At 38.3% G+C, this 20,055-nt stretch overlaps 1 protein-coding gene across 7 annotated transcripts in view; it reads right to left on the bottom strand.

Annotated features, from left to right (window-relative positions):
* LOC125747797 (arginine-glutamic acid dipeptide repeats protein-like) overlaps positions 1–20,055 on the bottom strand; it is a 111,590-nt gene that overhangs the window by 62,182 nt on the left and 29,353 nt on the right. For 4 of the 7 annotated variants that reach the window (XM_049023300.1, XM_049023296.1, XM_049023302.1 and 1 more), the window contains exon 2: positions 1,666–2,110. In XM_049023300.1, coding sequence (XP_048879257.1) covers positions 1,666–1,966 — 301 coding nt within the window. In that variant the 5' untranslated portion in view covers positions 1,967–2,110. The other 3 variants (XM_049023297.1, XM_049023298.1, XM_049023299.1) reach the window with 3 other exon arrangements.

Raw genomic sequence — 20,055 nt, 5'->3', positions numbered from 1 at the left:
GGCAGAAAAGCTGAATCCTCTGTAGTCTGGTAAGGAATCTAAACTGCGAGAGTAGTAGTGTAGTTTGTGCCTGGTTTGAACAACGATCGCACTTTTATTTACATTTTACAAATATAAAATTGAATGAAAATGAAACATTCAAGCACAATTAAGGCCGCTGCTTTTGTACAGCAGCAAGCTTCCATTTCCCCCGTCTTCTGACATCATTATACCACTTTCAGCATTGCACAGATGATCTGGTAATGAGAGAAAACGAGGACACACTGACTGCTACTTCATCCAAAGCCTGCTTCACATTGAAAGGCTTAGGTGGAACAGTGCTGCTTGCGCATGAGCACATCCATTTCCTCACATGAAAAGCGATCTGGCTTTCCAGGCAAATGCGCCATTGTAATAGCAATCCGCGGTACATCATGCGCCGCTGCCTTTGAAAAGTGACGCGATACGCCCTTCCAATTGGTATATTACTTTTTAAGCAAAAAAAACACGCCTTTGAATAAGGGAGTTAGGAGAATCCTTTTCCACCTTACACTGGCGCAAACTGTGTTTTTTTTTCCACCATCAAAATAAAATGGATTTGGACATGCCCATGACTGTTAGTTCCACCTTGCGCTTTGCATTAGATTGTCAAAATTGAGCCCTCAGTCTCTGTGCACCGAGCCACAGCCTCTTCTCAACGCTTAACCTTCAATTGCTAAAATAAAGAATTTGTTGGAACAACAATATATTTTCTGCACGGCCCATCGTCCCCTTCCACAACGTAATCGCAACTCTGCCCACGCCCACCAACCTCTCTCTAACCCTACACCAGGTTTCAGAAACATCTAATTTGTCATACCATCACACACTCTATACATACCACAGTACATAGTATTTTGAAAGCATTTTCAAAATCAGTGTTATTCCAGTATTTTTGAAATCTTACTGGGGGTCTACCGAAAAAGTCAAATATTTCAGTATACCGAAAATACTATCATAATACCGTTCAAGTCTAGTCTATACACTCTCCCCACCTCCTATTATTAAAAGCCCAACTATATGTATGAGTTTTACTGACTAGTATTCACAAAATCTAGTATCCTCAGCAAGTGCCCTTTCTATGTTTCGCTGCTACCTAGCGCTAATGCTTCAATTTTAGGGGGGATGTCTCAAAACAAAATAAGGTATGGATCTCATCCATTTCATGTGTTTTGTGAAGTGGTATTAAGATTCAAGACCAAACACTTTTTGATTTATATTTACAAGGTCAAATGTCGTCAGAGGTCACCCTTTGCTGCGACAATTCTCGTACAATAGGTCTCAAAATTCTAAGAGTTCCAAATCGTCACCCAAAAAGATCCTTCAAATACTTTGAGCTATCACAATAACAGGACCGAGTGTCAAAACTGGCCTTTAACTTGCAAACACTATACGACGCTGATTCAGTTTTGAGAATATCTGTCTGAAAACTTGATCATTTCCAATTTGCCACCCACACAATGCCTCTGCAAAGTTTGAAATAGATCCATCAAATAGTTTGCGTTATTGCGTTACCAAGAAAATGCCTGTGGCAGTGGTGAACTATGCCCAAAACCATATGTATTCCCTGACTGTGTAATACACTACTGACAAACAACTCTGCATGACAGGGGTAGTAGTTTGTGTGTGGACAATTCGAAGACTTACCACCAGGTCGGTAAACGACATCGTCCTCTGTAATGAACGAGGTGATTTCGCCATTCTCGGTGCGCTCATAACGGGACTTCTTCTTGGGAGTTTTCTTCTTGTGTTTCTTGCTGGGCTCCTCCGTGATCACACTCGCATTCTCGTTGTCCTCATCCTCACTGTGGTCACTTTCAGCATAGTTCTTGGCTCCGCCTTCTAGAGTGCAGCTGCGGCGGGGTCTTGAGCTCTCAGTGTCCCGAGTCCTCTCCCTCTTGTCCCTGTCTCTGTCCCTCTCCTTGTCCTTCTCTTTGTCAGCAGTCATGATTTGCCACGTGCCTTCCTCTGTCCTCTCACGGCTGGGCCTCCGTGAAAGGTAGACTGTGAGCCTGGGCTTCAGTCTTCTGAATTTAACACTCAGATCCAGGAAGAATTTGGCCACACCAAGAACCCCAGCGTTTCACAAGAGCTACAGGTAAAATGGGGGGGGGAGACAGAAAAAAGAAACCATTCGTCAATCAATTCAAAAATTGTCACAAAACACTGGATAGTGAACACGTCTTATGATTAAAAAAAAATATATAAAAAAAACACGACTTTTTAAGCAATATGACCTAATAGACAGCATGTCAGTGCAGTGCTGCGATATAGACTTGAAGGCCACTTTTTGGGATTGATAAGCCATTGATTCTCAAAATCAATGCAGACCTTATCAGAACAAGTGGACTGATGTACTGGTCCACTCCTTCTGGCACCTATGTTTGCAATGTGGCTTTTGCCTCACCTGGACAAAAGCACCTGCTAAATAACAAACGTGAATGGAAGTGAGAGAGTACACGTGCACTGATATGAAGAAGTTAAAACAATAAAGAGGTAACAGATTTACTACTGCCACCCTCAAAGCCTGAGGCCAATGTTCTTCTTCATTTCCAGTGCAGATATTAACTGACAGGACAGCTGCTTTTCTTGAGATGCATTCCTTAGACAGCACCATTAAGTCACTCGAGTAGTTGCAACTGCATATATGCACAATGGTCCATGGGAGCCTTTCTTCTGATCTAATCCCTTAAGCAGTGGAATCTGATGAGTCTTGAATAAGACATGCACAGTAAAACTTAGCATTAACAGTAAATGTTTTGACTGCTGCTGTACAAATTATGCTCAGATTTCAGAGAGTTTAAAAAGGACCGGTACCTGAAGTGATACAGTGGTGTTCTGAAATTAGCTGAAACACAATGACACCCATCATTTACAAAGGAGACTAGCAGGCTTGCTAAAAATAAATATATCCTAGGGTTACATGCACTAAAAACTTCTCAGGGTTTAGTAAACAGCAGTCAAATCCACCAGTTTACATACCAGAAATTAAGAGAAAAAGGTGTGCTGGAAATGAGTAAATACAGAAAGCCCCCCGTTTCCCAGGAGATCCAACATAACATACCATCTATCAACACACTGTGCAATAATGAGCACAAAAGCAAAGCAGCAGGGTTTCAGTTACTATACACAATCTATTTCTTCTTTAGATCTTCAGACAATAAATCACAAACTAAACATTCACAAGCCAATAATGCCTCAAGAAAATGAAAAAAAAAGACTATGGAAAATCTGGAAGCAATAAAATACATCTCCACTTTTTTGGAGATCTTCAAATTAAATATGATTGGCGAAGATTAGCTTTTCTAAGATCTTACTAGCCAAATATGAATTGCATTCTCAAATTACTCTTGAGAAAAACCAGGTTAACTTTGAAAGCAAGGCACTGCAGCATACAACCAAACAGAACAGAATAAAATGACTCGACTACATCTGTACAAACCACACACATTTTGCCGTCTATTGGAGCCATTTAACAAAAAACTAATACTAAGGTGCACTGACAAATATAGACGCAACACAAAAGAGCGGAGGAAGCACCACCAATACATTCACAATCACTCAAATTCTACATTCAAATGTGGCTTGCATGTTTTCAGTCTGCTATCCTTTATACTGTCTATACATCTGTCAAAAAATACTAAAGATATTACAAACATATTACTATTACTAAACAATGCTAAAAACCACATAAGTTCATAACTAGAGGCCTAGTGTCTTTCCCAAGACACAAGGCCCCGGACATCACACATACTGGATGACATACCAATCTATCACATAGCAGGCACATACAAAGGGCAATTTAGAGACAGACAACTGAAACTGTATGCCCATGAAAGAACACCGCAGTATCTACAAAACAAAACATAAGGAGAGCATGCAAATTCCACACTCAGTGCCAGAGCAGAAATGAATGCCCAGGAGTCCTGGAGGTGTGATGTACTGAGGCTTGTTCAATAATAATAGTTTGACACCCCCCTCCCCACAAAAAAAAGCAGCCTTAGTGACTAGCAACCACACAAAGGAGTCAGCAAGAAGACAGCTCTTTGCAGCATCTGAAGTCGATGAAAGGAAAACAAGATCCAAAACAGAACTGACAAGAATGTCAAGGCAGAAGTGTCTTCTTTCTTCAAGATTTTAGAGTGTTTTTTTTTTTTTTTTTTGCAAGAGTAAATGTGGTACATTCAACACATTTATTAATTTGTCAGTCATTTTAGTCCAAGAAGGAATCAAAAGCAGGTCTTTAGATCAAAATACTTGCAGAGAAATAAGTAGACCAAGACTTTGAAGATTATTTTGATTAAATGAAGATTGAGCAGTGGGAAACGGGTGCTTCAGATTAATCACTGTATCGTTCATCAATTGTTACATGAACAGAGGGAAAAATTACCCATATGACGCATACTTTAAATCATTTAAAGTTACATGATTTCCATTTTGTCACACAATTATTATATGTAAAATGGCAGTCACTTTGAGTCACTTGTTAATTACTTTTTGAAATCAGAAAACCCATTTTACTAAATTCAAGATGGCTCCAATGTGTAGGCAGTTTGGCATAATCTGGAGCTCCACGACAGGAACACCAGAGGGGAAAAAGCAATTTAACACAAAAGCCCCATGCTATATATATATATTTTTTATGAGATACCACTGATTAGATACTTTGTGAAATAATGCAAGTCAAATGGAGTAATTTTGTTTGCCGAGATGTCCCTATTCATTGGCCCGTCAGTTCTTGAATGCCAGAACACTTAAATCCATTTGGTTTACGGTGCATGTTTGTCGTTTGCTCAAACAAACCATTGGCCAGATTTTCCATTCCATGTCTGACTGACACAAAACATAGAAACCTTCTCCTTTGCAACACAATATCATTCACAAAACTGCTACTTTAGAGCTAAGGGAGACACAGAGGGCTTCACAATTCATAACAGGTCTATGATATGTTATCTGTGAAAAGAAGCCAAATGTTTGTTGCAGGAGTTTGTGGTTTTTTTTTTTTTTTTTTAAGTTGTCTAAGCATTCTCGATTTAAAAGGCAAAATATTTGTTCTCATATTACTGCAAAACAATTTGTCCCCTAAAAAGAATTAACCACCAAGTTATTACCGTTATCATAAGGATAATTCATAATTTCATTGTGATTTTGTAATGCTAATATTTTGGATGTCTGACTAGCATATTCGTTAACCAATACAGGAAGCAGAATTATTTTAAAGCACTCTGTAGCAACATATTTCCAGTTTTGATTAAACTATTTATGCCCGATTCTGCAATGATTCTGAGTTACGGAAAACCTCCAGACAATATCACAATCATTAGTTAGGCAGACATGCGCACACAGTAATTAAGGACTAATCGTACTACCCCTAATAACCTTGGGCTTTCTATTAATCCCATTACTTTACAGGGTAAAAATAGCAGTGCCATTTCTCACCTCCAGTCCGTTTAAACCTCCACCACCCATATCCAATTATTTAATATTTATCCTCAGGGAACAGAGAATCTGATATGCAATTCAAAATCTGTTTTCCTTTCATACATTTTTTTCCCTAAAAAAATGCTGAAAATACCACAAAAAACAACTCCAGTTGGTGGTGAATTTTGCTCCCGTTTGTTGGGGATGTATTGCTATCTTGGTTGGATAATTACTGTTTTTAAATAGGATCAGATCCTCACCTTATACTCAGATATAACAGGATAAATTTTGGGACAAAGCACCTGTTGTGGACATTGAAAACAAACACAGGAACCACTAACCAAGAGCAGCCAGAGCATGCTGAAGAAAAATGAGTTTTAATCTGTCTGCTTGAACAAACAAATGTGAAAACACTTCAATAGCTTATCTTCATAACAGTTTTTACATTTTATCAGCTGCGTTTTGGGTAAAAACTTCCCTATCAATCACACCACTTTACATTTATCCACACATTGAGTTTATACACGCATGCACAAAAACACACCAACTTAAAATTTTAAGGAATATCCTGAGTAAGCCAGTTCATCCAGCGGCAAAAGATTTTAAACTGTGCCAACTACGACCAAATTACAAACACCTAAGCAGTCAAATGCTTAAATTAAAATGTTTTACACACACATAAAAACAACAAAAGGGACAAAAATTCAAAACATATGGGGATAATTCGCAGCCACCCAGATAGTGTGGGATTCAGTCCAGATCATTCAGTCTAACCATAAAAGCTTGTGGTAGCTCTTGACTTTATCAGTATCACCTTTAAAAGAAGCAGTGTTTCACCAGTCAGTCCACCCAACAGCTTGCTGCGCCCGTAAAGGTTTCTGTACCATAGCCTTCTGCTCAGTTAATGAATTACCAGTAAACAGTAAGGCCAAATCAAATTTTGTATAATGATCTGCCATTCATCAACGTGAAGCTACAAATTTTCAAACTGATCCACTCAGATTATCTTTAACATTTTTAGAATCAAAACACCCTCTATTGCAAGTCAACAAAGCTTAAATTAAATATTTCTTGGATGCCTGGCTTCTTTCATACCTAATTTTCTAAAATTACATATATGGCAGCAGGCCATATCTGCCCTGGTCTCAGCACATGAACATCAGAGTTCCGTCACACTTTTTAAAAGTGTTAAAAAAAGTTAAGTTTTTTTAAAGTCAAAAAAGAGATTCACAAGTTTCCCGATTTTACGTAATTAAGCGCACACTGTTGAATATTCTCCTGGAGAAACGTGTTTTGCCATGAGTAAGAAATGCCACATTGCTGAAGTTGCTTTCATCTCAGTATCTATTTGACCTGCCAATTCTGCCTGTAGCACAATAATTAATAACAATTCCTCTTACAAAATTGAAACATGGGGACTATACCAAGGGGCAGTTCCTTTATAACAGCAGCCAATGGCTTTGTGTGTAAGTGCTCACTTCATGGTGCCCAAGAAGTTTGGCTGAACCTGACACATAACCTGGAGATATGAGATAAGCATATAGGCAAAGAAATTATTCTGAGCAGCAGTGCTTTAGCAAAATTGTCACCTCCCAGTTACAATCACTATTACGAAGGAGATTTACAGAACCATTCACTTAGTTATACATGAGTCAGCGATGCCATCTAGTCTTTGCTGAAGTGTTTTGGGTAACACTATTGCACAGGGGTGGGAAACCTGACCCATGGAGAGCCAGTGTAGGTTTTGGGGATAACCTTTCATTCTGCCAATAACAGTGGGTCCCCAGGACTGGAGTTGAAAACCACTGCTTTATTCTAAAAACCCACACCCACAAAGGCTCTCCATGGGTCAGGTTCTCCACCCCTGCTAAAGCATTTCTTCTTACCAAAGAGGATGGATGGCAGAAGCTTTGATAAACTATTTGTGCTTTAAAAAAACCATTATTTGTGACATGGCGAGATAGGAGAGCTAAACACTGCACTAGATGGAAAGTCAGTGGCAGAGTTTGCAATGACATTAAAGTCAATTTTTACACCTTTCCACAATACATGTGGCCATACTAACAAGAAAAATTTCTTTGTGTGCATCTTATGTGTATTGCCTCGTACTGAAAAGGGGACAGAATTTCGATACGATGGGCACTGTATTATTGCCCTACCAGCTACTTTCAGCACTGGCTACCCATGAAGAATACCAAGAAAATGGTTTCAAATAAATGTTAAACATTATGATCTTTCCATTTACATACAAAACAATCAAGGATAGAAGTTATAACCCATTGTTGTGTATCTGAAAAAGTAATCCTTTGTCAACGGTGTCAATGTGTTTGTAGTGAATGACTAGTAAAAGAATTGTCGGTGTTATTTCCAACATTCAAAATGTTTTCAAAGACAAAGATGTTTTATGGACTACGTTGCTCATCCAGAACTAAAAGCAGAATAGAATTTCAAGTTACTTATTACTTATTTAATCATGTAATCCAGAGTGTGGTGCACTACTGCACTGTCTAATGCAATCTTCATAGTAAAAACCTGTGCCAGAGGTCACCTGTTACTGGGAAAACAAATTCCAGTAGCAGGATCACAAGCTCCTTCCCCTTGTGCAAAGAGTTACCTTAAAGAGAGACCTAAAGCTGGAGGGATCACAACACTTTATATTGCGAATCATGGAGAACAGTGTTTATTAAATAAACCCCCAGCAACATGTTCTCATAAAAGTTATATTACATGATGGCTCCAATACATAACTTCAGGTAGGTAAGAGCATATACCTAGAGATATACTGTATAATAGAGCTCAAGAGCAATGCTGACAATCAAATTGTCCCCATCAAATTGTCTTTAAGGTAACTCCCACTGTGTTGGGGATATCCTGGTTTTCACCTGTAAAATGCTGCCACAGCTATTCAATAATTAACTTGGTAAACTCAGATTTTTTCTTCTTCTAGCAAAATCATTTTCTTCTGCTTCCCTGCTGCATCTTATGCAGGACTATTAAACCCTGGACTGACAAATCATTAACTGGACCCAGACAGCTGGTCTGTTCTTTACAGAATATTTTTCATATGACCCACACTAACAATAGTCTGCATCACCTCACAATCTTCAGAACCAAACACGCTTAGTCATCTGTCATCTATGATCAATCCATTGATAGACGGTTCAGCCATTTTTTTTCCCCTCTGGAAACGGAATACATTTTGGTGAGAAAAATATTGCATCTTTAAAAAGCAGTATAGTCTACACCATTCCTAAGACAAACCTTTTTTTTAACACACCTGCATTTATTACACACAAAATCATAGAATATGAAGTAGTCAAGAGTTGTTTTAGACCACTTTTGTGATCCCATTTAAGCTGAATAAGTGTGGTTTATGACATTTTCAGAAAATAAATCTAAAATCGAGAGGAAAACTAGGTTTTGCACGTGCAATTCCCCAAATCACAAGGACCCTTACAATCAGTTGGGTTGAGATTTCAGTTGGGTGGCATCTAACTTATTCATACCATCATACTGTCCAGACATTGTACCAAGGCATATGATCTTATGACAATATTTTGAAAAGCAACACTATTCTGGCATTTTCAATTTTGGCAAAAAATCCCGGCCCCCAATACAAAATACTACAATATATACCTCATTACTGGAATAACGTCCAAGCCTGGTTGAGATAGTTTGCTAAAAGATTTTTATTCTGTCATAGGAAATAAATGTTTAGCAAGCTTTACAATTTCAAGATTACCTAGTATGTGTTAAATAAATAAATTGGTGCAAGGTTGACCATTTCTGCTTTTGCAAGACTCTGCATGCAGTCAGAGCCAATTATCATTTTCATCCTAGCTGTTGGACTCCCTCAGACAGTTATGAGAAATTTACCAAAGGTGATTGAGGAAGAAGAGAGAAACAAACAAGAACTGGTCATCAAAAGACATTTGCCTGCCACTGTATGGAAATATTTTGGATTCCATTATGACGATATTGAGCAAAAGCAAAAGATTTGTTAGCACCACCCTGTGTCTTTTGGCACAACCCTTCAGAAACACAGCAAGTTCCTTTTGGGCCATAGTTTATTTTGGGTTAATTTTCAACTCCACTTTTGCATTATAAATAATGCAATACGTATCATGAAATTTCAACATAATTAAATTTTTTCCAGTATCATGCTGCCTATGAGGAGATAGAGAGATACGATATTAATCCTGAGGGAGGAGGAACTGACTAACCATGTTATTACCAGAAACCTATGGGTATTTTTATTTCACAACTAGTTGCCCCGAGAGCAGTAGAAAAAGAAAATGGCATCATTTTAAGACAGAAAATAAAAATACATGCTTCAAGCACTGCATCTCTCTCTCCAGGGTAAGGACACATTAAGTGAAATGCTGAAATTAACAAGCATTTCCTTTACTTTCTATTTTTTTTACCCTTTCCCATGACAAATGAGTTCAAAAACGCACATTGGCCCTGTTCACACTTGGTTTTAAAATGCGTCTTGGGCGATCAGATCATAAGCAGACAGCTGAGACACATCACCATTCTCACCTGTGTCTATCATGCGTCTCGAGGGTGTCCAGCTGACTACTTATGTTCAGATTTCATTACTGCCTCGCGCAGAGTTATTGCAATGTCCTTGTCAGGGACGCATCCAGGACACATTACCATTTACACTACAAAAGACATGTGGTCAAATGCATCCCAGACCACCTCAGCAAGTGGTTTGGAGTAATCGGATCACAATGAGTCTTGGTGGTCGTTTACACTCATATTTATCGCTGTCCACTTGCAATCCGATGGCCCAGGATACATTTTAAAGCCAAATGTAAACATGGCCATTAAAATCAATGCTAGGTTTGATTAGAATTTACACTTCAATTAATCAGAGACATCTATTGAAGGTGCTTTTCCATGTGTGATAATATAGTACATTCAACAATGTAACCTTTATAAATAAATTTTTACAAAAAGCTACTCTATACCCGGTTAATTCACTAAAGCATATAATCCAGATTAATTCTGCTACTCAAAGTCTGGTTGAAAAACTTGAAATCCTGGCTCAGCACAAGAAAACGATTTACATGCTGGAAGCATTAACGGATATTTGAGGGGGTCTACTTAGGTATTCAGTAACTTCTGTAATGTTGCAAGCCCTTTAAACACACCGGTGAATTCAAGTCATACTGCAAAACCTTACATCCCTTACAAGCAGAACAGCTCTACGCTAAGCTTGAATAGCACATTCAAAAAACTAAACTGCAACTGGAAACCGTTACGTTTGGCTACACATTGAAAAGATATCAGTTATCTTTCTTCTTTTCCTTGAGCCTAATGTGAAAAAAAAAATCTACACTAAACATAAGACGGAAATTTAAATATGCATAACACAAAAACCATTAATATTATTGGGGCTATATTTACTATGAATGTTTTCAGAACAGAAACACAAAAATCAAAAATCAAGTTAGCATTTCGGTTTTTACTTCATTTACACAAATTATGTATTGGGTATAAAATGTTTGTATCACAGTAATGATTTATTTTATTCCTCCAGGGCTTCTACTGAGCTCTTTGCAGCAGCTATGGTGGCGTTCCTCATAATATTCCATGAAGTTCCATAGTCCAATGCCACTGAAAACACAATGTTCTTCAAATAATTAGCATACATGAGAACAAATGTTCACACTCTGCAACGTTCCTTTCACCTGCAGTATTCCTGTGCTTAGAGAACATTTCAATCTGAATATTCCAGACTATAAGAACCCCTAATTTTAAAACTGCTTCAAACACCACTCAGCGTAAAGGGAGACTGAAAAGCAGCACAAAGTCCTTGGATTAGAATTTTATAATTTTACAGGAATTAGCAAAATTGACACATATGTGCATGACGCAGGATGTGAAATATTTTAACATGAAACAAAATCAATCACCACATTGACTCTTACACACAGACCTCTCACAAAAGAAGCAGCTTCATTAATCAGAATGATGAATAGTTCTCTTAACAGCCAGAATAATGCATTAATAAAGCTGTAAAACACCGCAAATAGAACACATATATATATTCCAAAACGCAAGCTATATCATGCATACAGACAAACATGGCACAAAAGAAAGCAAATCCAGGCTTGATTGCCACCCCTAAATTTTAAACCTATAGTTTAATTTGTATTCATCGTGCCTGGCTAATTTGAATGCATGATTCATTGTCCCCCAGAAGGCTCACACAGCCGGCCATTTGTTCAGTTAACCCACACACAGACACACACCATCGCTTTTTAAATGTTCCCCGGATTGTCGGGTCATCATTACATAAACAAAACAGGAGCACAGCACTGACTGTAAGGACGGCGATTCCACTTTCAAATCTTTGCTGTCTATCCGACCACACTATGCTTCTTTAAGAGACTTAATGACCTTGATTGATCAAATGATGTTCCTGACCAATCTATGGATTCCACAAATTTTGTATCACTAAAAAGTATACCCATATTGATGGAATATATGGAACAACCTAAATATTACAGAAAACACTTATCCTAATGTTGCTGCTACTGTGGCATATTGCCAAAAATGCAAAACGTTGATTATAGCTTCTCAAAATGGAATGTCCTTTCAACAGCGCCATAGGTGTCATTTTGGAATACTGCACCAGCAGCTTCTTTCATAGAAAAAAGCAACACACTTAGGATACACGTCGAATATGCAGATCTGTTAATCAACAAAAGCTTAAAAGTACTATCAGAAAAGAGATACAGAAAAAAAAAGATGCATGAGCAGAAGATTTGCCTTCAGCACTGATTATTTTGGATTGCTGGAAGAAACAGTGAGTATTATCAGTCTGTCACAAGCTGGTGATACCACCTACAAAAGGAAAAGGGTGTAAAGCAACAAAGGAAACGTGCTGCTCTACCTCGGAAGAAATCGTAAGGATGTCTGCCTAAAGCCCTGACACCAATACACTCCTGAGAATTTTACATCCGATGATGCTTGTTTTTGATTAAATCGATGATACTACAAGAACTCGGCAATCTCCCACAGCTTTCTGAATGATGGATTCTGTTAGACTACCAGACACCTTCAAAACAGTAAACTGACTCCCAAAAAAAAGCGCACAGCACAATCCAACATCAAAATATTTTGATCTTTTAAGTATACAGCAAAATTAAATGTGCATGAACTCAAATCAAAACCTTAGCTTAGGCTTGCCATTTAAGTGATGAGTAACATTATAATGAAACAGCCTTAAACAGGAGTTCAATGAAGAAGCATCACCAACAAAACATAAAACACAATATCCCCTTAACCGTTACATTATAGCACTCATCTCTCTGCAAAAAGATCCTGGTTTAACGTCACAACTGGCTCCCAACTCATTTGCACATGACAGCTTATTTATTATTCAGAGTAAACTGCAGTCTGACCTCTCATGAAGTATTTAAATCCAACACCAAACAGAAGTGTGTCCCTATTGAGAGCAATACATTCGTAATGTTTACACTCTGAAAATAAAGATAAAGTAAATGACAAGTCATTCACGCCGATTTCTTGCTACACTCATGCATGAAATAGCTAAATTGTATCTGGTAAACATGTCAGAAATACCCTATAAAAAAAGCAGTTTAATTTTCAACACACTACTGTCCTATCTGGGTGTGCATCTACTGTCTAAAACCTTGATATGCATATGACATAAAGACTTCCTAAAACACAAATTCATAACACAGGAATTCTCCAGCTAATTACATTGCTTGTTTAAACATGTCTGGACATCTGGTGGGGTAGATAACTGTTTTCAGGAATTTCTCCAGCACACAAAACAACATGTTCTGTCACATGGGCTGTCACCTGACCTTCAACCTCTATCTGAAATGGCTGAAATGGCTGCCAGGGCCTTTGTTATTTCAACACAGGAGACACTGGACAGCAAATGCCCAAAGAATGTATGAAAAACAAGTTCAATCTAAATATCTGAAAATAAGGCAGGGCTGAACACTAGGGGTGAATTTCTATGTGTAAGAAAGTACAAGAGCTTTAAGCACCAATTTGCAATCAGAATCATCCCACTCACTATACTGTGAATAAAAGCACCATCGAATCGCAGTAAATTAATCACATTTGAATTATCGAGCCAGAGGTCAAATCCCAGTTAATAGGCTGTGAGGGAGAGGGGGGAAATGCAAAGCAAAGCCAAGGAACACAAAGCCAATTACAGAGCTCGCATTTATTACACAGAAAAGCGTCTGTGTAGCGAGCCATGTTAGCGCAGACCTTTTATTTAATGCCTCAGTTTTCAAAGGGGGAACATCTGCTCATAGTTTGGCGAAAGTAAAAGCGTGCTGAATCATGTAAAAGGTGGATTTGAGCGGAACACAAATGTGGCCTTTAGCGAAAACGAAAACGCCGAGGGTCCGTCGGTGTCGTGGGGGCGGAAATTCGCGTCCTCCTCTTAACTCAGCCGCGTATTATTTTACCCTGGCTAACACTTTCTTGCTACGGGCTATTGCCAGTCGCATACAACTCCACAGAAACTGGGAGGGATGCGCTCGTCCCAACAAAAGGAAGTAGCTGGCTAAGGCTGATCGCTTTGCCTTTAATCAGCAACTGGTCAAGCAAGTCTACACAATCATTCACCGTCAAAGGTTTGCGTGAACATTACTACATCCTAACGGCACACGATCAGTAAATAACCACCTACACAGTAAGTTCGTGCGATTACTTACAACTGGACGAATACATAAGCTTGGAATATCAGTTTTAGTTAAGTGTAATTACACGTATACTAACGAACATTCAGCTAGTGGGTTGGAGTATAGCTGAAATCCGGGCTCGCTAAAGCGCAACAAACGGCGCCCTTCTACTATGCAGAAAATGAACAAAAGTTAAGTCCAGAGCGTTTCCATAACCACTTCGGTGTGATGGGAGAATCAAAAAGTTACACTTACGAAAAAACCGGCAAAGACCTATTCGTAGCTTTGCATGATGCAAAAAGCATGGCGTAACTGCCAGTGTTTTAATTAAAAGTCCCTAATGCCGTGCTGCCACCCCACGACCAGTACATCCACGTCGTCTTTCTTAACCATCACTGTTTTGTTTGCTGCCCCCACCTCCCTCGTTTTCCTCCTCCCATTAAATAACACTTACCCGCCAGTCTGATAATCTTTTTTTTAAAAAAAAAAAAAAAAAAAAAAAAAGATCCAACTGACTGCTTGTAACACCTTCAAAGGCAAAGCCGCGATTACTCTCAAATGACCCCGCCAGTCCTTCCGTGTAGTCTGGGCCAAGTCCAAATAGCAGGGATACACAATATCGCCCACTTCATCCGTTAACAATCGCTGGTCGTACCAGAGTAGAAACACGCATTTTTCCTCAACAAAAGGCGGCCTCGCGGGGCTATTTGCTCACGATCACATCACCGGGACAGTTCGCAGTAAACGTGCGTCTTGCTCAGACCCACACTGCGGTAATGGGGATATCCAAGATGAAAGGGCTAAGTTACTACAAGTAGTAGGTACTGCTGTCCGCGAATAGGAAATCAGTGAGCTCACCTTGTACTCCGCTTCCTTTTTCTCACACGCGCGCTCGCGCTCTCTCACCCCTCTCGTGCATGCACGCCACATTCCCTCCCTCCCTCAGCTGTTCAGCAGACGTATCCACATGGCTGACCTAGTCTTCCTTTATGGAGACATTATTGAAGCCCCCCTTCAATACACACACACACACGCACGCACACACACAAAAGATAGGCTGCTGGAAAAAACGGCCTGGATTCTACTGGGACAACAGGACATAAAGGAGAAATCTTGGGTGATGGAAACTCCTAAGGGGAATGTCTACTCGAAAATGCTTCAGTAAGCAAATTATTAAAACCTGTACACCAGGCGTGATCAACCGCTCACGTGTCACTACTGCACTGAATTTTAATGGCAGTCTGATGTTTAACTACACCCCAAATAAATTTTATATTAGTAACAGGAATTAAAAACCCATAACGTTTGCTTAGACCTTACGCCTGTCTAACCAAGATATATAAAGTTGAATTGTTAAACAGTTTACGTGGGAACACACAATATCATAATACAAACAAAATACAAAAGGTAAAATCAGGAATTGAGTTGCCATTGTTTGAAATGGGAGTGTTCTCCAATTAAATGCATAGAACAAATGCAGAATTTCTAAATGGAATAAATTCATATTCTTAAACAAATGCAATGATTATTGCTGAGTAAATGCAGCATTCATATCAGACCAGTCCAGCAGAACAAGATAGCAAATGTATATCTTTAAATCTTGTGGAAAAAACTCAGAAATGATTTCCCAGGGCATCACAGAAGAACAAATTCTTTGTCAGAAACTGTTTACCTTTAAAGATAAATCAATACCATTTGTCCATCCACCAATTTTCTGACAGAGTTGTAGTTTATCCACAACATGAAGCAAGATAGGGAACACCCAGCACAGGACACCAGTTTGACAGTTAATCTTGTTTCATAATTTAAAACGCATTCGCAGATGAGAGCAACGTTGATGTTAAAAAGCAACAAAGAATCAAGTTTGATGAAAGTATTTCTATGGTATGGTGTGATGTGCTGCAAATCAGTTGAGCAGTCAGGTTTTCAATATGCAGTGAGGATTTAAATAATACATTCAACCACAAACCTGATATAGTACAACTAGTTTGCTGTGACATGGATGAGCAAAACTAAGCACTCAAATTCAGCGGCACCTCAGGCACGTCGCAATCCAAATCTATTCAGGAAAATAAGAATTTTTCGCTCACTAAACATACTGAGAAGGGAATTCAAAAGTAGACACAGCTATCAATTCAAATTAATGTACAATGCTGAGCTTCAAAATGTCGCTTTGTTTGATCTCCGTCTCCACTAGTTTTCCACTGCACCAATCACCGGTCATTAAAATGTCAGCCACTTTGACAAGTTCCTCAGATAATTACTGTTGTATCAATGAAACAATTGAACAGATGGGATCCAGAGCAAGCAAAACAAGAAAAACAAATCCTTAATGTGTAAATCCATCCATTCATTTTCTTGTTTAAAGCAGGACATTCTTATGAGCAACGCAAATACGTATTACATATATATTACGTAACATCAGGTGCTTCAGAAGTACGTAACTATTCGAAGCCGAGCACGGAAACACACGCCAGCACAAACAGCAGTCACATGAATGCATATTAAAAAGCTGCCTCTGAATGAGACATGGTGTCCTACTGAGGCCAAGGGCAAAACAAAAATCAGAAAGTAATGCCTAAGACCTCTAGAGTTTAAAGAAAAAAAATGCAACCCAAAGTTAAAATAATTGTTAATTAAAATGCAGAGGAATCATTAGATGAACTTAAACACTTTGGTTCAACAAAGATACTGGTAACTCCACATTCTCCAGAGCCAACAATGTCTTCATGCAATACCTTCATAAAGTGTACTTGTGCCTTCTACCAAATTCATACCGGTGCGAAAAAGGTTATGATTATTTGGCACACGGTTTAATGAGGTCATTTCCAGTCATGACGCATGTATGTGTAACAAACCTCACTGAATACATGTAAATTTGCTGATAGTTAAGCCACTCCCCCAAAGAACGATTACATCTTATCTAGTGCGGAACACAGCACGTAGAGTTGCACGATTATGAAAAAAATGTGAATCACGATTTTTTTTGTTGCTTAGATCCCAATTCTCTGTAAAAAAAAAAAAATCTCAAATTTAAACATTTATTGCACTCAAAGTGTAAAAGGACACAAAACAAAACATGACTGTGCCAAACATATGATTGATCCAGAACCGGCACATCAACTTCTGACAGCAGAAAGGAAATGTTACCAAAACAGCCATACTAAAAGTTCCGGTACCAAAAGGACCAGTGGGGTACTGTTTTGGTACTTTGGGATGGGACTTAAAACACTTTCTCTGTAGATCGGATATGCAAGTATCCTGCCTCTGAAACACAATACAACCACCGCCTTGAAGACAGATCTGAATTCAGAAAACAATAAACAACATAATTATAATAATAATGGATGCATGGACAAATGAAGTGACCCAAGGTTTAACTGCGATCTGGTCGGAAGAACCAGAGATCGGGACAGTATAAAAATTAAGTATTTTGTATAATATACTATGACATCACAGTATTGGAAAATTTCAATATGATTATGTTTTAATTAATATTGGGGTATTTATAACACAAAAAAGGAGTTCAATGTAAATTTCTCAGAAACAGATCTAGGAGTGATTTAAAACAGCAAGGATGAAAATGACTGATTGTCTAGGAGCTCACTTTAAACTAATTTTTAAACATTTACTATATAATCTTGAAAAGGAATAATAAAAACTACTAAATTTGGTGTTTTTTTTTATGACAGAGTAAATATGTTAGTGAAACCTAAACTCCTTGTGCTATAATGTTCATACCGAATTGAAGGCACGAAAAAGCCTGATCTTAATCTAGCTGACCAGTGATATAGGATTGCATGTGTACAACATGCATTGCTGGTATTCATATCGCATAATGATAGTAACAGCCAGCCCTATAATATAATACGGCCATTTTTCAAATTCAGTACAATACACCCTGCCTCAAGTTGTGCTGTCATTCAGTGGCAGTAACAGTTTCTACACCAGTGGAAAAACACCTTGAAGTACTGTACTTTTGGTACTTTCTTGAAGTACCAGAAGTAAGTTATCTGATGCGATGGAAAAGCGCCATTTAAAGAGAGTGCAGAATTACGGGACGCTTGAGACTCTCTGAGGAAAAGTAGGAGCGCTTCTTTTGATACAGGTGATGTAATACAATACAGAACAACCATTGTAATTTAGAAATGAGATCACGTTTTTTTTTTTTTTTTGCTATTAATTGTGCAGCCCTGATAATTAAATGTTAACAGTTAAAGACACTAAAAGGTTATGCTGCTGCTGCTTGGTAAAGATCTAAATTTGATTCCATTTCAGATCAAATGCTTTAACTGTACCCCATAAGGAAAGAAGATTACAAAATTGCAAGCCTATTTATATATGTATATGTATTAACATGGGTTGCATTTTGATCCTCAATCTTCTGACATCTGAAAATGTGTATTCAGTAGATACTTTAATAGGTACACTTAGCTAGTACTAGGTAGGACCCACTTTTTCTTCCAGAATGGCTTCAATTAGCCTCTCTGCAAACCACTGTTGTACTGGCCTGTTATTTTGCACTTCCTGCTAGTGTTAATGAGTCTGGCCAGTCTCCTCTGACCTCTCTCATTAACAATGTGTTTTTGCACACAGAAGTGTCAGTCTGGATTTTGTTTCTTGCACCATTTTCAGTTAACTCTAGACAACGCAGTGTGTGAAAAATATCAAGAAAGCAACCTTTTCTGAGATCCTGGGCCACAGTACTTGGCACCAACAATCACACCACATTCAAAATCGATTCGATCAATAACTGAACATTCTGACCCTGTCTACAAGCATTAACTTGCACACAAATTGCGCCCATTGAGAAAGACTGCATTAGCTGATGTGCGTAACATACTGGCCACTGAGTATGTATTGTAAATTTCTCTTAAATAACACCGTCACATGGGCAACCAAGCATCAACAAAACCTCTCTCCAGTAGAGGATCTGTTTTTTATGACTACTTTTAACTATAGCTTCAGTGTGGCTTATAAAATGCATTTAACATTCTAAATGATTTGATTACAACTGTACAGACCATCCTTGGAGGGAGACATAATACCTTAACTAGACAGTATACTCTATTAGACAGTTTAATACCATATATGGCAATACATTCACTCCAGCCATCTGACATTCTTGCAAAAAATAATACTGGTTACTCTATCTGGTTTTCTTAACATTATTTCTGCAAGTACAGTGTCTGTGACCCATCATATTCTGACTAATAAGATAATCTGATACCCTCAAATGACCAGTAATTATAAAGAGCTGAAAGAACAAAGTGAGGTCAAACCTGAGAACTGATCTGGCCACTTTGCGTCATCACTTCTTTCCCACCGGAAAAGGTCACATTCACACTTTGTCTACCAGGTACAATTTGGTTGCTTTTATTCTTTCGCATCAATCAATCCAAAAAATGTGTTGCCTTTGCTTCTTGTCTTAATTTGTGTTAAATGCCTCCCCCCCAGCCACCGATAAAATTGCATGTTCCTTCCTGGTGTCTTATTATGTCACTTTTGATACAATGTTGCATATGTGCAGTACGGCTATTTTTCTTCAAACCATTAACTTTATACACTCTTCTATTTTCTTATCTATTATATATGGTTAACCACCAAATCCTAGAAATGTCTGAAATGTTTGTTCTCACACTACATGATTATCCAGCTACAAAAATCCATGTAAATCAATTCTCCAACATTTCTTTCAATTCTTTACTCCGGAAATTTACCCTGTGCCAACACATTTACAGGTCCTTCCTCATCTGGCAAAGTGATATATTCAAAACAGCATGTGTTAAGGACGTAAATCTAGGGACATCTTATGTCAAGTAAGTAAAAGTTTGAGGATAGCAAGATTTCTAAAAACAAAAGCACGTTGGGCATTTTATAAAATACCAAAATATTATGTCATCTGTGTTCAGAGTAGTGGCAGAGGATAATT

This window comes from Brienomyrus brachyistius, chromosome 8 (genome assembly GCF_023856365.1).
Source record: "Brienomyrus brachyistius isolate T26 chromosome 8, BBRACH_0.4, whole genome shotgun sequence".
Taxonomy (NCBI): Eukaryota; Metazoa; Chordata; class Actinopteri; order Osteoglossiformes; family Mormyridae; genus Brienomyrus; species Brienomyrus brachyistius.
Note: the sequence above shows the minus strand (reverse complement) of the source record. Positions and strands in the feature narration are given on the sequence as shown.